Source organism: Danio rerio, chromosome 4 (assembly GCF_049306965.1).
Source record: "Danio rerio strain Tuebingen ecotype United States chromosome 4, GRCz12tu, whole genome shotgun sequence".
NCBI classification, from domain to species: Eukaryota; Metazoa; Chordata; class Actinopteri; order Cypriniformes; family Danionidae; genus Danio; species Danio rerio.
In genome coordinates, this window is record NC_133179.1 from 54,279,373 (window position 1) to 54,297,141 (window position 17,769).

A 17,769-nucleotide genomic window follows, 5' to 3' on the forward strand; every position below is an offset into this window, starting at 1 on the left:
AAGTTTCAGGTTTTTCATCCAATACTAAATGATGTTCTGCTGTTGACAATATTATGTTAACACTTTATACAACGTAATATTATTTTACTCAAAGTAAAGAGGACTATTGAACAACGTGTGTGTATTAAGTGTCTTAATGAAGGTTTAGTTTATTAAATAGCATAATTTCACTTCATTCTAAGTATACATTACCATATATACATACATAAATGCAGTACTAGTTTTAATCAGCTCATTTGTGGCTGTTGTTTCTTGCTCGGACTTACCGGATTTATTTTTGTTAATTACTCTCATATAAAGAAACTGTTGAAGGGAAGTTATCTTGTTTCTATTCATAGTTTTATTTATTTTAAACAGGACATTTTTATTGCTTTGTTAATTTTAAACAGGATAAAATGTCCAAACGCAGAGAAAAACTATATATAATAAGTCATGACTCATGACTAAGAAGTGGCAAAAAAAGAAAAAAAAAGACTTTTATTTTGGCATGACTTGTGACGTCATAAGCCTGCGCCGCTCCAGCGCTGTGATTCAACTGGAGAAAGGTTTGTTTTAAAGCGTTTAGCCTTATATAAAGCGATTGATTAAAGTTTCAGTTTTTTCATTCAGTGCTAAATTATGTACCTGAGACAATATTATTTTAACCCTTATACAACATAGTACTATTTAACAGTAATGAGGTCTATTGTTTGAATAAAGATAGGATAAACTTTTCGTCCCCAAGAGGGGGACGCAATGTGTAATAAGTGTTTTAATGAAGGTTTAATTTATTAAATAGTATAATTTCATTTTATTCTAAGTATACATCACTATAAGAAATGGAGTACTAGTTTTAATCAGGTCATTTATGGCTTTTGTTTCTTGCTCTGACTTACCTGATTTCTTTTTGTTAATAACTCTCATACAAAGAAACTGTTGAAGCAAGTGTTGAAGAGAAGTTATCTTGTTTCTGTTCATTGTTTTATTTATTTTAAACAGGACATTTTTATTGTTTTGTTCATTTTAAACAGGATAAAGTGTCCAAACACAGAGAAAAACTCCTGCTGAAGCGACTGATCTCCACACTGTTATAAAGATGGCGTTTATTAAAGAGGAGAGTGAAGATGTGAAGATTGAAGAAACATTCACAGTCAAACAGGAAGATCTGCAGGAACAAACAGGTTGGTTTTCATTCTCAAAGACCAACTCAGTCATTTAATCCTCATTCAGATATATTTTAATAATAAGAATAATAAATTAAATCCATCTTGCTGCCCTGAGTGTGCTGCCTAGTTCTCCTAAATGCACATAAGCACTCATTGAAAAACAGGAATGAGTTTCATTTGTTACTTGTTCTCATGTCTTTTGTCATTCTTTTATATATTATTAGTCTCCCATTTTCATCATCGTGGGCCAAAAATATCGTTATCGTGAAGATAATACGATTAATCTCGCAATCTATATACCCTTTTACTATGTTCTTGGCTGTTTTTGACCCATTGGCTTCCATTATAACCACATTTTTTAACCGAAAAAGCCATGACACTAAATAATCATGCATTCTAGATTGTTGGTGTTTTCACTGTTGGGAAGAGGTCAAATGTGTCATTTTTACTGTTGATCATCAGTTGGCAACATTAACCCTCTAGATGGGCCTGTTCAAAAAAGTAAAACAGCAGATTATAGTGTGCGTGCAGAAGTACACTTTGTAGGAGGAACAAAAGTTTTAACCCAAAAATGACCAGTTTATCAGATAAAGAAGAGCAGGTGTCGGAGATTCAATTAAAAGAAAGTTTACTGTAGATAGTTTGCAGTTTTATCAGCAGAGGCCAGCTTCAACACTCACAACAAGTTTGTAGACCGATTTACATACAATCTCAGAACAACAACAATTAGATGTCTAGAATTCTCTTTTCTCTCTATGCAAACTGTTTTAATGAAATGCGTCAGTAAAGTGCACTGAAACTCCACAAAAACAAAACACACATAACTGGAAGAGAATATTTGAACCTATCAGTTTACAATATACTGATGCACTGTTTTTCCACGCTTTATTGGTGAAAATGGTCAGAAACGTTGGACCATTATTGCCTTTTTAGCATAAGCAGAGGAGAAAAACTAGCCAGACAGTAATGTGTGAATTGTGGAGCGGGCTAAATCTAAAGAAACATGTATTTTTTAGTAAGTGTACTTTTTTTTTTTTTTTTTTGCTTTTATTTTTGCCATAATAAAAATATGTATTTGTAGAGCAACCCATGTTCTGCAGTCATTAATATTTTAAGAAATTATAATGGGTAGAACTGTCCGAGATATGAACAAAAGCAAGTGATGCACCAAAGTTTGATAAAAAAAAAATCCTGAATGGTCATAAAAATCCTTATAATCATTAAAATAATTTATAAAAACAAAAAATCTATTTAGTTTAAAAACATTGAACGATATTAATGGAATTACATAGTTTCGGAAACTTTCTACTTCGCTGTTTATCTGTTTGACTTTACAGTGGGTTTCTTTTGACTGCCCCCTGTCCTTTTAAAGAATATCCCAATGGCGAACGTGGCAAGTAAAGCCTTGTCCTTTTTACGTGGTCCGCGATTCCGCACCAGAATAAAATGCAAATGATTTCAGGCCAGCAGATTCGTCAGATTTGAAAACGGGGAAAATAATGATTACACTAGTATGGGGAGAAAACAAAACAAGAGAAACAAAATGAGAATTTGGGCAAAGAAAAAAAAAACTTTTGCTTCTTACCCACGGAGTGGAGGGGTCAAGGGAAATGAGTGGGGAATGGCGAATGTGGATGTGAAGGTTGAGGTTGAGGGCGTTGGTAAACCCAGCTGGTCAGTTGGCAGCTGACTCCATGCCAGCGAGATCAGGGTTTCTGCAGATAACTTGATGTCAAATTTAAGACTTTTTAGGACAATACAGTATTAAATTGAAGACCTATATGACAATATCAAAAACAAGCGAGAGAAAATGAAAAATCACAAAATTAGGGGTAAAATAAATGTATTTAAATTGATCAGTACTAAAGACAGGTTAAAAGTATTATTGAACTACAGAAAAAAACAAACATCTTAATGCTGATTTATACTTTCGCCTGGCGCCGCATCACACCTCAAGCAACAGATGAGGCTTTTATACTGGCTTTTATACTTGACGCGTTCACCATTGAGATATTCTTTTTAAATGACAGGGGGCGATCAAAAGAAACCAACAGTAAAATCAGACGAATAAAAAGAGAATCATTAATATCATTGAAGATATTCCAATATTCCATAAGATAGGTTCCCTCTTCCTATCGTGCTTTTTTGATATGATTTATATTAGTACACTATTTCTCACCAATAATCAAAATACTAAAATAGGCTTGCATATTACATTATTAATCTAATACAACATCACATTTTTGGCTGTATGTTATATGATAAGATATTTCCAGTCTCAAACACACAGAGAATAGTTTTATTTTAAAAACATTTATTAAACACCCAAAAGATGCACCATACTAATAAAATAATTTAAATCTAACTAATGCAAGAGGAAATGCCTACTGTACTATTCACTCTTCAAATAAATGTCACTATTAATCCCATTTTATCATAGCAACTAAAATAAAGAGAACTAGTGTCTGCTGTACAGTATTTTGTAAAGTACAGTAAAATACTTCAATTAATCTGTTGTGGTAATACCATAGTTGCTATGGTAACACAAGTGTAATATAAACAAATTACCCAGTGTTTTAGGTTTTTTTTTTTTTTTTTTTTTTTTTTTACAATATTGGGTATATTATACTACAATTCACCACACTTTACTGTAGTAAAAGTACACAGTTTTTCATTTTATCAGTTCACTATTCTTAATACTACAGTATGCTGAAGAATCTCTGGAGAGCAAAAGCACGAAAAGAGTCAGACGGAGAGCAGATAATTCACATGTGAGCAGCCAGTGTTTTGAGAGCTCCCGAGCAGTTTTGTCCACGAACAGAAGAAACAAGCGCGAGAGAAGAGATTTGCTCTCTCGTATTACAGCGCTCCCGAGTCCCGACTTATAATACTGCTCTTACGGCATTTGTCAGTGAAATAACGGCATACTCTGCCAGCCGAAATCATGTTGCGCGTACTCAAATCGAACTTCCACAAACACAGCAATGACGTCAAATTCGCTGTGCGCTAGGCTTGGGCGGTATTACGGTATAATGGGGATCTAAAAATAGCAACGGTGTCAGTTTCAATACCGTTATACCGTCATAAAATATTAAATATCCTTTATTTAATGCCTACAAAAACGTATGTGTGATGTCATCACGGGACAGTGTGGAGGAGAGAGAGAGAGAGAGAGAGAGGGAGGGGGAGAGGTGAGGTGACGAGTCGCGCTATAAAGTGACCTGCAGTTTGGCAGTATTTCTGCATTAGAGCTAAAGATCTTTTCCCGAACCCGGCGGGACCCGAAAAAAATCCAAATCCCTGCATTAAAATCCATCCCTGCAAAGGTGAAACAAATAATGACGAAGAAGTTAAAAAAGCTCATTTTGACGGCAGTCAAGCCAGTCACTAGCTCAAAAGGAACGGTAATTCTAGCCGCCAAGGTATTTCGGCAGTCGCTCATACAATGCGTATTACGGTAGAGCACAAACCGCAAGATGAAAGGTAAAAAGACGGGGTGACTCGCTTCATTGAAACTGCTGTCATGGAAAATGAAATGGTTGTTCCTGACTGGTAGAAGATGAACAAACAATCCTACCCAAAACTTGCAAAATTAGCCAGACCACAACTCTGCATCTCGGCCTGTAGCAGCAGGAAAGGGTGTTGGTGCTGCTGGGACGCACCATCGGTCCTGAGAGCAGGACTGCGCTAAAGCCAGTGGATTTAATAATGTTCTTCCACAAAAACACGTAGCCGAATCTTGGTAAGTAAAGGGTTTTTAAATTATAAATGAATATTATTGAAACCATATAATCACAATGTAGACAGTATATGTTGTGGTTTTCGTTTTTCTCTTAATGAATCTAACTCAGACTGGGGGTTATGAATATCAGAAGAATATACTTTATTGGAATATCTTCCAAAAAAGCAGAGACGTCCGTAAGCAGACCCATCCCTAGTCTCACTCCAGGACAATCTGACGTCCCTCACATTTGCTATCCCCTTTATCCTGGCTTCCTCCCACCTTTGTGTTTTCACAGCTGTTTACTGGTTCCACAGGCCTCTTCCAGCTCCTACTTCTTTACAACCCCTATTTAAAGCCTCTTCTTCTTGGTGGCCCTCTTAATGTAAAGATCTAATGTATTCATCACTGTTTTTACACATACAGTTCACATTTGCTAATCATGACTAGTATCTATGTTTTAAACATCTAAACTGGACTCTTCTCTCCCATACAGTATGGGTCTTTTCAAACATACATGACAGTTTCAACATATGTTGTGTACATTTCATGCTTTTTTTGACACAGATGGTTCTCATTGTATCCCCAAGTTCTCTCTCGTGCTCTTTTATGACCGCTTTGCCTTAACCTGTCACCTGTTTTCAAAGACATATAATGGCAGATTCATAGGGCTCTCCACTCACCCAATTAAATGTCTTCATATAGCCTAGGTTTAGTAAATAAAAATCTTCATCATATACAGGCTAATGTTGGCATTATTCTTTTAATATTCAGCTTCACCGTCGCCTTAATGCCAGATTGTGAAGAGAAGTGGCAAAACAAATCTTGCAGAGCCTTTATCTTAATATTTTATTGATAAAATACCCGTCATCATAAAGAGTTTATTTTAATTTGATTTGTTAAGCAAGACTTCTTTTCATTGGTGTGTCAGCCAATTTAAATGCTAAGTGCATGTACCTAGACCTATAGTGCTGAAATGTTACGATGTTGCAGAGGACTTTTTTTTTTTTTTTTTTTCCAACTTCCAAGTGGCATATAGTCTACGTTTGTTACGAATAAATTATGTTAAAACATATAAATGACTCGTTCTTGAAAAAAATACAAAAGAGCTGTGTGCATGAGCACATTTGTATAATGTCGGGCTGTAAACAGGTTCGGGCTTTAAAAAGCTGTCAATCAAAATGTACCTGTCGGTCTCGGGCCCCCTCGGGTATAATTTTTATGGCCCGATTACAGCTCTCTGCATTCCCGTTGCTATATTAGAGGAGCCGACTAGATTTCTTATGGTGTGGGAGTACATTTCTGAATAAATCACGGGAGCGGCGTGTGTGTGTGTGTAAGAGAGAGAGAGCGAGCGAGAGAGATCGGTGCTGTACGTCACTTGGCTCTCTCTCTCTTTCTCTGTGTGTGTGTCTGTGTGCGAATGAGAGGAGTGTCCCGCGCAGAAGAATACAAACAAGACTAAGGTCGTATATAAGGTATTTAGTTTCTGAATGGTTTAGGCTCAAGCCAACAGTTTAGTGATGCTGTCTGAGCGTTACGGTAATACCGGATACCGGGGTAAAATAAGGAGGCGGTTTGACGGTATCAAAATTTGGATACCGCCCAAGCCTACCGCGCACACTGAGTTTATTAACAGAAAGCTGATTAGCTATTGCAAGTTGACCTTTTTGTAGTTGTAATAACGCAAATTACAATTGGACTAGTGAAATAAAGAACTACAACATTCCAAAAACCTATTTTTACATGTAGCGTTACATGGATATCACAAAAATAAGACCTGTGCAAAAATAGTTAAGACCCAGAACAGCGAATTTAAGACTTTTTAAGGCCTAAATTTCGATTTTTAAATTTTAGACTTTTTAAGACCCTGTGGGAACCCTGGAGATAAATCGGTAATTTGATTTTGTTCAGGACCCACTGCACTGAAGTCTTTAGTGTCGCACTAATTTACAGATGTCACGAGCACTTCAGTAACAAGACAGCGGTCTTTGCTCTGTTGCTTCAATACGTACTTTTACTTACATACATACTTAAATACATACTTCCGCTTTTTGCTTCTCACAGCCAGTCGTTAAGTTTACACTGCTCATCTCGACCCGATTTCTCTACTCGTTTCCCCGCACTGCAACAGTTCAGTCAACTTCTTTCTTCTACACACCACATAATGCTGCCTTCTTCAACTCTCCTCCTCCTCCTCCTCCTCCTCCTTTATTCTCTCACCCATTTCCTTTTTGCCGTCTCATGTGTGTAGACCAATTAAACAATGTTGACTGTAGTCACAGAAAAAAACAACAATCATAAATTCATGAATATATGCTGTCATGGCTTTGCAATCAAAAAATGTTCTTATAATAGAGGTCAATGGAGAAAAAAACAGCCATGAATATAATGAAAATGGAGTAAATTTGCCCAGAGTGTATTGAGGTTTAGACATTTTTTAAGCATTTTTCCAGTGATGGGGAATTCAGTGTGTCTTAATGAATTTATTACTCTCATTTAAATGCTTATTTGAGTGATTTCCATGTTGTTGTTGTTATTATCTATTGTATTTTATTTGCACTCAAAAAAAAATTATAATAGAGGCCAATGGAGCATTTTTCCAGAATATGTCAAAATAAGATTTCCCCAAATATCAGAATCACCCCAGAATGAATGAAAATGACCCAACAGCAAACAAAGGGAAAGGTGCACATTCCAGCCTTTATGCAGATGCTGTACAGGTATGTCTCATATCTGCGAGGCAAATATTCAGCTGTTACCCCAGAACTTTTTTTCTGATACGTTTACCAGTCAGACACACAATGAACAAGTATTCCCTTTCCGCTTTACAAATTGTAGAAATCTTATCAATGTCTTATCAATATAACCAAAATGACCTTTATGAAAAACTCTGAAAACTGGACTAAAACTGTTTAAATTTACTATAACTTCTATGTTAAGTGTATTTGACACAATTTACATTGTAAAAGCACTAGATAAATAAAGATGAATTGAATTGAATCTGCTTAAATGTGTACACGTTAATGGACCAAACAAAATATGATCTGATTTATTCTACATTTAATGTGCATCAGAAATACAGTGTGTGTAGCCAATGTTCCCCTCCGGGGAGAACTCCAGCACTATAAGTGGATTTGATGTTCTAAATCCACGTATGGGAGGATTCGGTTCAGAAGCCGCTCGTCTGAAAGAGTATTGAACGGGCCAATGAAAGCAATGAATTGGCAGCGCAAGCCTGCGCAGGTGTGCTGCATAGCCAATTAACTGAGCATATAAGCACACCTGGCGCCAGCAGACGCTATCCTTTTCGCTTCAGAGACTTTTCTGATCGAGTTCATGAGGGTTCCTCCTGCTGATCTACACTTCGAGCGAACGAGTGTCCCGGTCCAGAGCGAGTCCACGCAGCGGCAGACGGTCGACCTGGGTTTCTCCCTTGCCTGGCGTCCCTTTGGGTCCGGTCCTCCAAGAGCGGTGCGTATTGCTGCAAAGCATCCTAAAAGAGGAACACAGTCGTGCAGCTCGTCCTTTTCAGGATGGTGCTCCGACTGTGCGTTTCTGGTTGCGGGGGTTTCCTGGCTCCGGATGATGGGCATGATCACTGCATTACATGTTTGGGGGTCCAGCATGTTAATGTGGTGCTCGGGGGGCGGTTCATGTCGTCACTGCGATGCCATGACCGTCGCGCAGTTGAGATCGCGGTTAGCTTTCGTAAGAGAGTGAGCCACCCCTGTCGCCTCCTGCTCTGCAGCGGGCGCTCGGGCAGATCTGAGGGCTCCAGCGAGAGACAACCCGCCGCCTAAGGGCTTGCGGACCTCTCGCTCCTTCAATCGCTCCATCCAAGCTTCGGGTACTGAGAGTGATCCGTCTAATCAGATGGTAGCTCTCACGCTCGCTGACACCGGAGATCAGATGTCCTCCGCGGCATCGGAGGGTGGGCTTTCATTGTCCGACGATGATCCGGACCCGCTCGCCCCCTCTGGGCAAGCGAACGCCGTCAAAACGGATCCTGAAGCGGACATGTTGGCCGTGCTTACTCGGGCTGCTTCTGCCGTCGGGTTGGAGATGGTTCATCCCCCAGCCCCGCGGCTGGACTGACTAGATGGGTGTTATGTAGAGGACCAAAAGGCGAAGCCTTCGAAGCCTCTCGTCCCCTTCTTCCCGGAAGTGCACAGTAGGCTCACGCATTCCTGGAGGGCACCTTTCTCTGCCCGCACTGCGTCCGCCTCCGCCCTCACCATCCTGGTTGGTGGAGCTGCCAGGGGGTATGAGGCGATCCCGCTGGTGGAGTGCGCCATTGCGGTCAATCTTTGCCCGCGTGACGCCCCCGCTTTGCGCGGTCTGCCCCGTCTCCCGTCCAAAGCCTGTAGAGCTTACAAGGCTGCGGGCCAGGCAGCTTCCGCCTTGCACGCGATGGCCACCTACCAGTGCTACCAAGCGCAGGCGCTGGCCGAGCTGCACGAGGGTGGGTCTAACCCAGGCTTGTTACACGAGCTGCGCACGGCGACCAACTATGCTCTCCGGACCACTAAGTCCACCGCGTGCGCACTGGGGAAGACGATGTCCACACTTGTGGTCCAGGAACGCCACCTCTGGCTAACCCTGGCAGAAATGCGCGAGGTTGACAAAGTTCGCTTTCTTGACTCGCTCATATCCCAGGCTGGCCTGTTCGGCGACACCGTCTGTGAATTTACCCAGGAGTTCAAGGCAGTGAAGGAGCAGTCGCATGCGATGGGCAATGTCATCTATCGAGCCATCCACCTCCGCTGCTCCTCGCCGAGGGCGAAGCGGGCGCGTCGGGCACACCAAAAGCTGGTAGCCCCTCCTGCCCAGGGCACCGCTAAGTCCGGTAAACGGACCGCGAAGGGTCTCGCAGGGTCTGCTTGCTCCACCAGCGGCTCTCGGGCGCTGGGGGGACGGTCTCCCTTCTCCCAGCCCCCTCTCAGGAGTCAGGGTGCAGAGCCAGAGCAAATCGCTCTCCTCCAGCTCTTCTGCGGGACCCTCGCGCTCTCCGGATCAGCACACCCGCTCCGCACTGCCCCTCCGCGGGTACGTCAACGATTGCCGCGATGACATCATTAGCGAGGGCTCAGCCTGCCTGGTTAGCGCGGGCCAGCCCCTCGCAGTGGCTCATACGCACGATCAGACTCGGCTACGAACTACAGTTCTCGAAACGGCCTCCCAGGTTCACGGGCGTGTATTTCACCAGGGTCAATCCCCTGTCCGCCCCTGTCTTGCGAGAGGAGATGGCTGCCCTCCTGGCGAAGGGTGCAATCGAGCCGGTACCTCCAGCCGAGATGGAGAGCGGGTTTTACAGCCCGTACTTCATCGTACCCAAAAAAGCGGTGGGTCACGCCCAATCCTAGATCTGCGCGTTTTGAATCGCTGCCTTCACAAGCTGTCGTTCAGAATGCTTACGCAGAGGCGCATCCTCCGATGCGTTCGTCCTCAGGATTGGTTTGCAGCCATAGACCTAAAGGACGCGTATTTTCATGTCTCCATTCTTCCACGCCACCGTCAGTTTCTGCGGTTTGCGTTCGAAGGTCGTGCATGGCAGTACAAGGTCCTCCCCTTCGGGCTCTCTCTGTCTCCTGCGGCTCGCGGGCATCCGCGTACTCAATTATCTCGACGACTGGCTGATTTTAGCCCACTCTCGGGAGCAATTGACTGCGCACAGAGACGACAGCAAGTTAGTGGTCCCACTGAAATATTTTCAGAGGCTCCTGGGGCATATGGCTTCCGCTGCAGCTGTCGGATTGCTCCATATGAGACCACTTCAGCACTGGCTTCAAGATCGAGATCCAAGACGCGCATGGCATGCGGGCACACACCGAGTCTCTGTTACTGCACTGTGTCGCCGCACCCTCAGCCCCTGGAACGACCCCTCATTCCTGCAGGCCGGTGTGCCTCTGGGACAGGCGTCCAGTCATGTTGTTGTCTCAACAGATGCTTCCAGCACAGGCTGGGGAGCCGTGTGTCGCGGGCATGCAGCTGCGGGCCTGTGGGTAGGTGCTCAGCTGCATTGGCAAATCAATCGCCAAGAGCTGTTGGCAGTGTTCCTTGCTCTCCGCCGTTTTTCTCCAGTGCTGGAGCAGTAACGCCTGCTGGTCAGGACGGACAGTACGGCGGCGCAGCGTATATCAACCGCATGGGGGGTATGCGCTTTCGCCGCATGTCTCAGCTCGTCCGCCGTCTGCTCCTCTGGAGTTACCCGCGGCTGAAGTCGCTGCGCGCCATTCACATCCCAGGTATGCTCAACCGTGCAGCCGATGTGCTCTCACGGCAGCAGATTCACTCTGGAGAATGGAGACTCCACCCCGAGTCTGTCCAGCTGATATGGGCGCGATTCGGGGAGGCCCAGATCGATCTGTTTGCTTCCCCCGAAAACGCTCATTGCCAGTTGTTTTATTCCCTGACCGAGGGCTCTCTCGGCACGGATGCACTGGCCCACAGCTGGCCTCGGGGCATACGCAAGTATGCGTTTCCCCCAGTGAGCCTGATCGCGCAGTTAATGTGCAAGGTCAGGGAGGACGAGGAACAGGTTCTGTTAGTTGTGCCCCTCTGGCCCAACCGGACCTGGATATCAGAGCTCTCCCTCCTCGCGACGGCCCTCCCATGGCAGATCCCTTTGAGAAAGGACCTACTTTCTCAGGGACAAGGCACCATCTGGCACCCTCGCCCCGATCTCTGGAACCTCCACGTGTGGTCCATAGACGCGAGGAAGACTTAGGTAACCTGCCGCCCGCGGTGGTTGATACCATCACTCAGGCTATAGCCCCCTCCACGAGGCGCGCCTATGCCCGGAAGTGGAGTCTATTCACTGAGTGGTGTGTCTCTCGCAGAGAAGACCCCTGATCTTGCCAGATCAGTGTTGTGCTCTCTTTCCTTCAAGAGAAGCTGGACAGTAGGCTGTCGCCCTCCACTCTCAAGGTTTAGGTTGCCGCCATCTCCGCTCACCATGACGTGGTGGTTGGCGGCACCGTGGGAAAGCATAACCTCATCATCCGGTTCCTCAGAGGCGCTAGGCGAATTAATCCAACTCGCCCCCCTCTCACGCCATCTTGGAATCTCGCCCTCGTTCTCACGAGCCTGCGATTTGATCCCTTCGAGCCACTCAATACAGTATCTTTAAGATTTCTGTCCCTGAAGACAGCTCTGCTGGTCGCTTTGGCCTTCATTAAGAGGGTCGGGGACCTGGAGGCATTTTCGGTCAGTGACTCGTGCCTGGAATTCGGGCCGGATTTTTCTCACGTTATCCTGAGACCCCGCCCGGGTTTTGTGCCCAAAGTTCCTACCACTCCCTTTAGAGATCAGGTAGTAACCCTGCAAGCGCTGCCCCCGGAGGAGGCAGACCCAGCCCTGTCCTTACTTTGTCCAGTTCACGCCCGGCGCATTTATGTGGACCGTACTCAGAACTTTAGATCTTCTGAGCAGCTCTTTGTCTGTTATGGCGGACGGCAGCAGGGAAGTGCCGTGTCTAAACAACGTTTATCCCACTGGATTGTGGAGGCCATTTCATGTGCTTATTTGAGCAGAGGTCAGCCGTTCCCCCCGGGAGTGCGTGCGCACTCCACTCGGAGCGTTGCATCCTCTTGGCCGTGTGCGCGCGGCGCTTCTTTAACAGACATTTGTAGAGCTGCGGGCTGGGCGACACCCAACACATTTGCAAGGTTTTATAATCTGCGAGTGGAGCCGGTTTCCTCAAGGGTGTTAGGGACCTTTGGTGATTGAGGAAACAACTCGGTAGGTGTTGTAGCAAGCTTGTGGTGCCTTTTTTTTCCGAACACGGAGAGATTTGCACCCTCCTGTCTGTCAGTAAAGTTCCCCATTCGGTGAGCCCTGCAGATTCCTCCGAGGCCCCCAGCACTGACTCAGCGGAGGAGTCACTTGCTGGCCCACTACCTTGTAGGTCTGCCCGCTGGTCAGTCTGTGTTTTGGGTATAGGTGCCTGCTATGGCCGATCCCCGCTGGTGATCTCCATATGCTTTTCCGCCACGGTTAAATCCCCCCCACTGGGTGGCCCCGTGCTTTCCCTATCTGCCAACCATCTTCTTATGCGCACTCCCTCTTCTCAGGGTTAGTCCATATGTAATTCCATTTGTTTCCCTATTGGGTGCGGATGGTCTCCACAGCGTCCTCCCTACTGGGATGGCACGCTTCCCATTGTATTGTCGTATATTCCTAGAATTATCTAGACGCTAGCGACTCCCAAAAAAATATACCTATTCCGTAAAGCTTCTTTTGAAGTGGGATAAGTGCGTCACGCTTGCCTGACTGCCCTCTCATGATGGGTGTTGGTAAGGTGCAGTCATTATGGCGCTTTCAATGGGCTCCCATACGTGGATTTAGAACATCAAATCCACTTATAGTGCTGGAGTTTCCCCCGAAGGAGAACGTTCGAGGTTACTAAAGTAACCCTTCGTTCCCCGAGGTGGGGAACGGAAGCACTATACTCCGTCGCCATAATGACTGTCCCTTAGCTGTTAAAAGTCTCTTCAGCTTAAAAAGGATAGCGTCTGCTGGCGCCAGGTGTGCTTATATGCTCCGTTAATTGGCTATGCAGTACACCTGCGCAGGCTTGCGCTGCCAATTCATTGCTTTCATTGGCCCGTTCAATACTCTTTCAGACGAGCGGCTTCTGAACCGAATCCTCCCATACGTGGATTTAGAACATCAAATCTACTTATAGTGCTTCAGTTCCCCTCCTCGGGGAACGAAGGGTTACTTTAGTAACCTCGAACGTTTCCAGTGTCTTTTCACTTTTCAGCTTTTGATGAGAGTTTTAAGACTTAATGAAAACTAATGTTTTATTTATTTCAGACCTAATTGAAGAGAATGAGGGGAGTAAAGAGGAGAAACATCATGTCAAAATTGAGGAAAAAACTCATTTACAGACTGATGATATTTTGAAAAGGAGAGACAAGAATCGTTTCACCTGCACTCAGTGTGGAAGGAATTTTGGAAGAAAAGGCGATCTTAAGATTCACATGAGGATCCACACTGGAGAGAAACCATTCACATGCACTCAATGTGGGAAGAGTTTCAACCAATCATCAAACCTTAATCACCACATGATGATCCACACTGGAGCTAAACCATTCACATGCACTCAGTGTGGGAAGAGTTTCAACAGATCATCACACCTTAATTATCACATGATGATCCACACTGGAGAGAAACCATTCACATGCACTCAATGTGGCAAGAGTTTCAACCAATCATCAAACCTTAATCTACACATGATGATCCACACTGGAGAGAAACCATTCACATGCACTCAGTGTGGGAAGAGTTTCAACAGATCATCACACCTTAATTATCACATGATGATCCACACTGGAGAGAAACCATTCACATGCACTCAGTGTGGGAAGAGTTTCAACAGATCATCACACCTTATTTATCACATGAAGATCCACACTGGAGAGAAACCATTCACATGCACTCAGTGTGGGAAGACTTTTAACTGCTCATCACACCTTAATCAACACATGAAGATCCACACTGGAGAGAAACCATTCACATGCACTCAGTGCGGGAAGAGTTTCATCCAGTCATCATCCCTTAATCAACACATGAGGGTCCACACTGGAGAGAAACCATTCACATGCACTCAGTGTGGGAAGACTTTTAACTGCTCATCACACCTTAATCAACACATAAAGATCCACACAGGAGAGAAACCATTCACATGCTCTCAGTGCGGGAAGAGTTTCATCCAATCATCATCCTTTAATTATCACATGATGATCCACACTGGAGAGAAACCATTCACATGCACTCAGTGTGGGGAGAGTTTTAGCAAATCATCATTCTTTTATAAACACGTTGAAGGAACTCATGGGCATATTGCAGTGGTCAACACGAGTTGAATCTGAAATCTTGGGCATCTGCAAATTGTCTCAGTCATTGATCTGGCTTAAGGGCTTAAACCATCACGATATCAAAGCACCAATTGATTTTGGGTTATTCTGACCAATACTTTGGCCGCAGATGTTCCAGGTACCCTTCAGCAAAATTAGTAAATGATTTAAACTAAATAAAGGGGCTTTACAGGATTTTCAGCAGGACTCGCCTCACAAGACTTTTGAATGACTCCTCTACATGGTCATGTGCTTTGGGCACATCCTGTCAGATGCACAATTTTGTAGAGACAAAAAATCTCTAGAAACATTATGCATACAAATGAAAGACAATCTCTTTAAATGTTAGAACTAAGGCAGATGTATCTTTAAATAATAAACCATAATGTTCCTCATATGCTGTGGTTATTTCAACCAACCAGGTTAATCAATGTGTTGTTTTAACCCTTAAAGCAGAATAAATTGATCTGTATTTGTCTGAAGTATATGATATCTGGTCTTGACTGAAAGCTAGTGACATTTGCAATCTGTTGGTGTAGGGCTGGGCGATTTTTCAATTTTTTTTTTTCGATTAATTCGAATTTACGTTTTCAGATGATTTAATTTTGAATCAAATCGAGAAATTGCGATTTAAAAAAATATATATATATTTAATACATTATAATGGCACCAATGCGCTTTGGTTCACTCTGTATGAAGCTAGAAGCACACCAGAAGCGCCTCTCGGTGACTCGCCGCACCACGATTCAGGACGCAGGTCATATTTCAGCCGCGCCACAGAGCGCCATCTGATTAGTTTCATGTTAAATATTATGCGAATGTGCACGTCTGGTGTGTGATACTTTAAACTGTCATGTGTCGCGGCGCTTCTGGTGTGCGACCTGCTTGACTGCCTGTTAAAGCGTGAAGTCATGTAGGATTTTACTTTGCATTTGTCTGAGTCACGTCTGTGTGTATTGTCAAGACATATTACCTTATCAAGTCGATAAAGTCGATCTCAACATGTTTGAAGGATGTAAAAGCCTGCCATGTGAAAAAACGCGCCGATCTTTTGGTTTGAACATAAGCAGAGGTGAGGGCCAGTAGCAGTGAAAATGAAAGTACCTGCCCCCATGACGTCATTTAGCGGACCTAGTTGAAAACAAGACAGATCAGGCAGCATGATACAGAGAGTGGAGCAAAGCGCATCAAATGATCGGTATTTAAAAGGGGAAAAAAAGAAAAATATATTAAATATATTAATTTATATTAGACACACATCTGGTACTTGTTTTTGCTCCTGCTTTGCGTCCACAACTTCACACATTGGGTTAAATTAGGCTTTACAGTTTCCATGTTCAGTCCTTTTTTCTTCTTTTAAGAAAAAGGCAGCATCATTACAACCTGTCATTTAATCAGAAGAAAAAGTCAAAACCGAGCTGACAGCCAATCTTTCCGAGGCTCAGCAAAACATGCAAAAAATCCCTCTGTATTCCTGCAAGTGCAATATTTACACAAATATTTCTTATTCAAATCGTCAGCAACGCTATTTAACTCGTTAATTTGTTTAACATTTATTTACACCTTGACCGATTTTTGTATGACATGGCCATTAAAAATACAATGTTCCTTAACCAGATGGTTAAAGTTACTTTTAAAGAGAGTGTTACTTCAGTCATGTTGTTGTAATGTTTTGAGAAGACTAGTAACACAATAAAAAAAAAAATCGAAATCGTGAATCGGTCAAACTTTATAAAAAAACCTAGATTTTTTTTTTTTGCCAAATCGCCCAGCCCTATGTTGGTGTAAATGAGAACTAGTAGTACAAACAGTATTTGTCTTGTAACATTTGATGTAAGATAGTTTCAATTTTGCAAGAGTTTTACCATGTAAAATCTACATGCAGTGTGTTAATGATTGACCCTTTCTACGTGGGCACGTGGTGTGGCCCCGCCTTTCATGGCAACAGCTCATTGGCAGACAGTGCCATAGGGATGGATCAGACCAGGTCACTTAAAAACGCCCTGCAACAAAGAAACTTTGCTTTGAAACCGCACGAACTTCCGCAAACCGACTTTCAGCTGTCCGTCACCTCAGTAACCCAGAACTACCCACCCACGAGCGGGGGAATTCCAAGGACGTCACAGAAGCCACCAGCCAATCAGCAGCACTGTGTTTCCCCAAGGCCAGCTGGCGAGGGAGATTCATCTTCATCAAAAGTGCAAGTAACAAAAAAACGTTGTCTCTTACTGATCTGGGGCAGATAGATCGTAAACAGTTAAAGATAAGCCATATCTCTGCTTTTGTGGTTTCTCAGGTGTTATTCTAAGATCTTGTTAGAGGTATTAGAATTAATTTAGGATGGTTGTCAAATCATTTTATATCCTCTAACCTGCCTCTGTGTGTATGTGTGTGTGCGAGTTTGTTTGTTGTTTGCTTATTACGTAGTTAGTTTCATGTATCGTAGTGCAGCTCAATAAATCTTTTTTCTCATTTTGTAAGAATTGTGTTCTTGTTTATGTGCTTCTAAGTCATTGCCTTGAGCTGTAGATCTTGTTACCTTGCTAAAAGTTAACCCAATACTGTGTTATGTTATTACCGTTGGCCACGTAAATAATATTAACAAAATTGGTAAGATACGATGACTTCAATTTGCAAGACAAATGGTAGATAAAGTGTGAATCTTTTAATCTGATTCAGTCTGACTCAATTGAGTCAAATCAATGATACAAATCTTTAAGATCCGGTACATTGAAATGAGCTAATAAACCCTTATCGATCTTAAAATGTAGGTTGATCCCCTACCACATGATGAGCCGTACTGTAGAGAAACCATTCACTTGCACTTAAGCCACGGTCACACTGGACTTTTTTCCCCATAGATTTCCATTCATGCGCACGCGAATGCGCCAGACCGGAAATCCAATTTCGTGCATCAAGTTTTGCAGTTCACTGCATTGTAAAGTTCAAGCTTGGTGAACTCTGACCTGCGAAATCACATCACTTGACAGTGTGAGACCAATCGAATATCAAAACATGACTTCTCTGGACAGAAATGTAA

General features: G+C 43.4%; 2 protein-coding genes across 10 annotated transcripts in view; one reads left to right on the top strand and one right to left on the bottom strand.

The window, feature by feature from the left end:
• Positions 1 to 17,769, bottom strand: part of LOC103910797 (uncharacterized) — a 1,018,570-nt gene that overhangs the window by 71,990 nt on the left and 928,811 nt on the right. The gene's annotated exons all lie outside the window — the stretch shown is intronic.
• On the top strand, positions 495 to 17,209 carry LOC137491221 (uncharacterized). 5 transcript variants are annotated; one of them, XR_012402587.1, is made up of 4 exons: positions 495 to 545; positions 1,011 to 1,160; positions 13,687 to 15,992; positions 16,049 to 17,209. XR_012402587.1 is itself a non-coding variant. In XM_073948717.1 (4 exons), exon 4 carries the CDS (start codon positions 13,854 to 13,856, stop codon positions 14,736 to 14,738), a length of 885 nt encoding a protein of 294 aa, XP_073804818.1. In that variant the 5' UTR covers positions 495 to 545; positions 1,011 to 1,160; positions 7,450 to 7,589; positions 13,687 to 13,853; the 3' UTR covers positions 14,739 to 17,209. The 5 variants fall into 5 exon arrangements, 4 of the variants coding, with proteins under 4 accessions (XP_073804818.1, XP_073804819.1, XP_073804817.1 ...); XM_073948717.1 differs by adding an exon at positions 7,450 to 7,589 and having other exon boundaries at positions 13,687 to 17,209; XM_073948718.1 differs by adding an exon at positions 7,506 to 7,589 and having other exon boundaries at positions 13,687 to 17,209.

Excerpts from the sequence above, each read along its gene's own strand:
- LOC137491221 (XM_073948716.1), top strand. The coding sequence starts at position 1,076 with ATGGCGTTTATTAAAGAGGAGAGTGAAGATGTGAAGATTGAAGAAACA. Across the intron at positions 1,161-13,686 it reads AGATCTGCAGGAACAAACAG|ACCTAATTGAAGAGAATGAG; the intron begins GTTGGTTTTCAT and ends TATTTATTTCAG.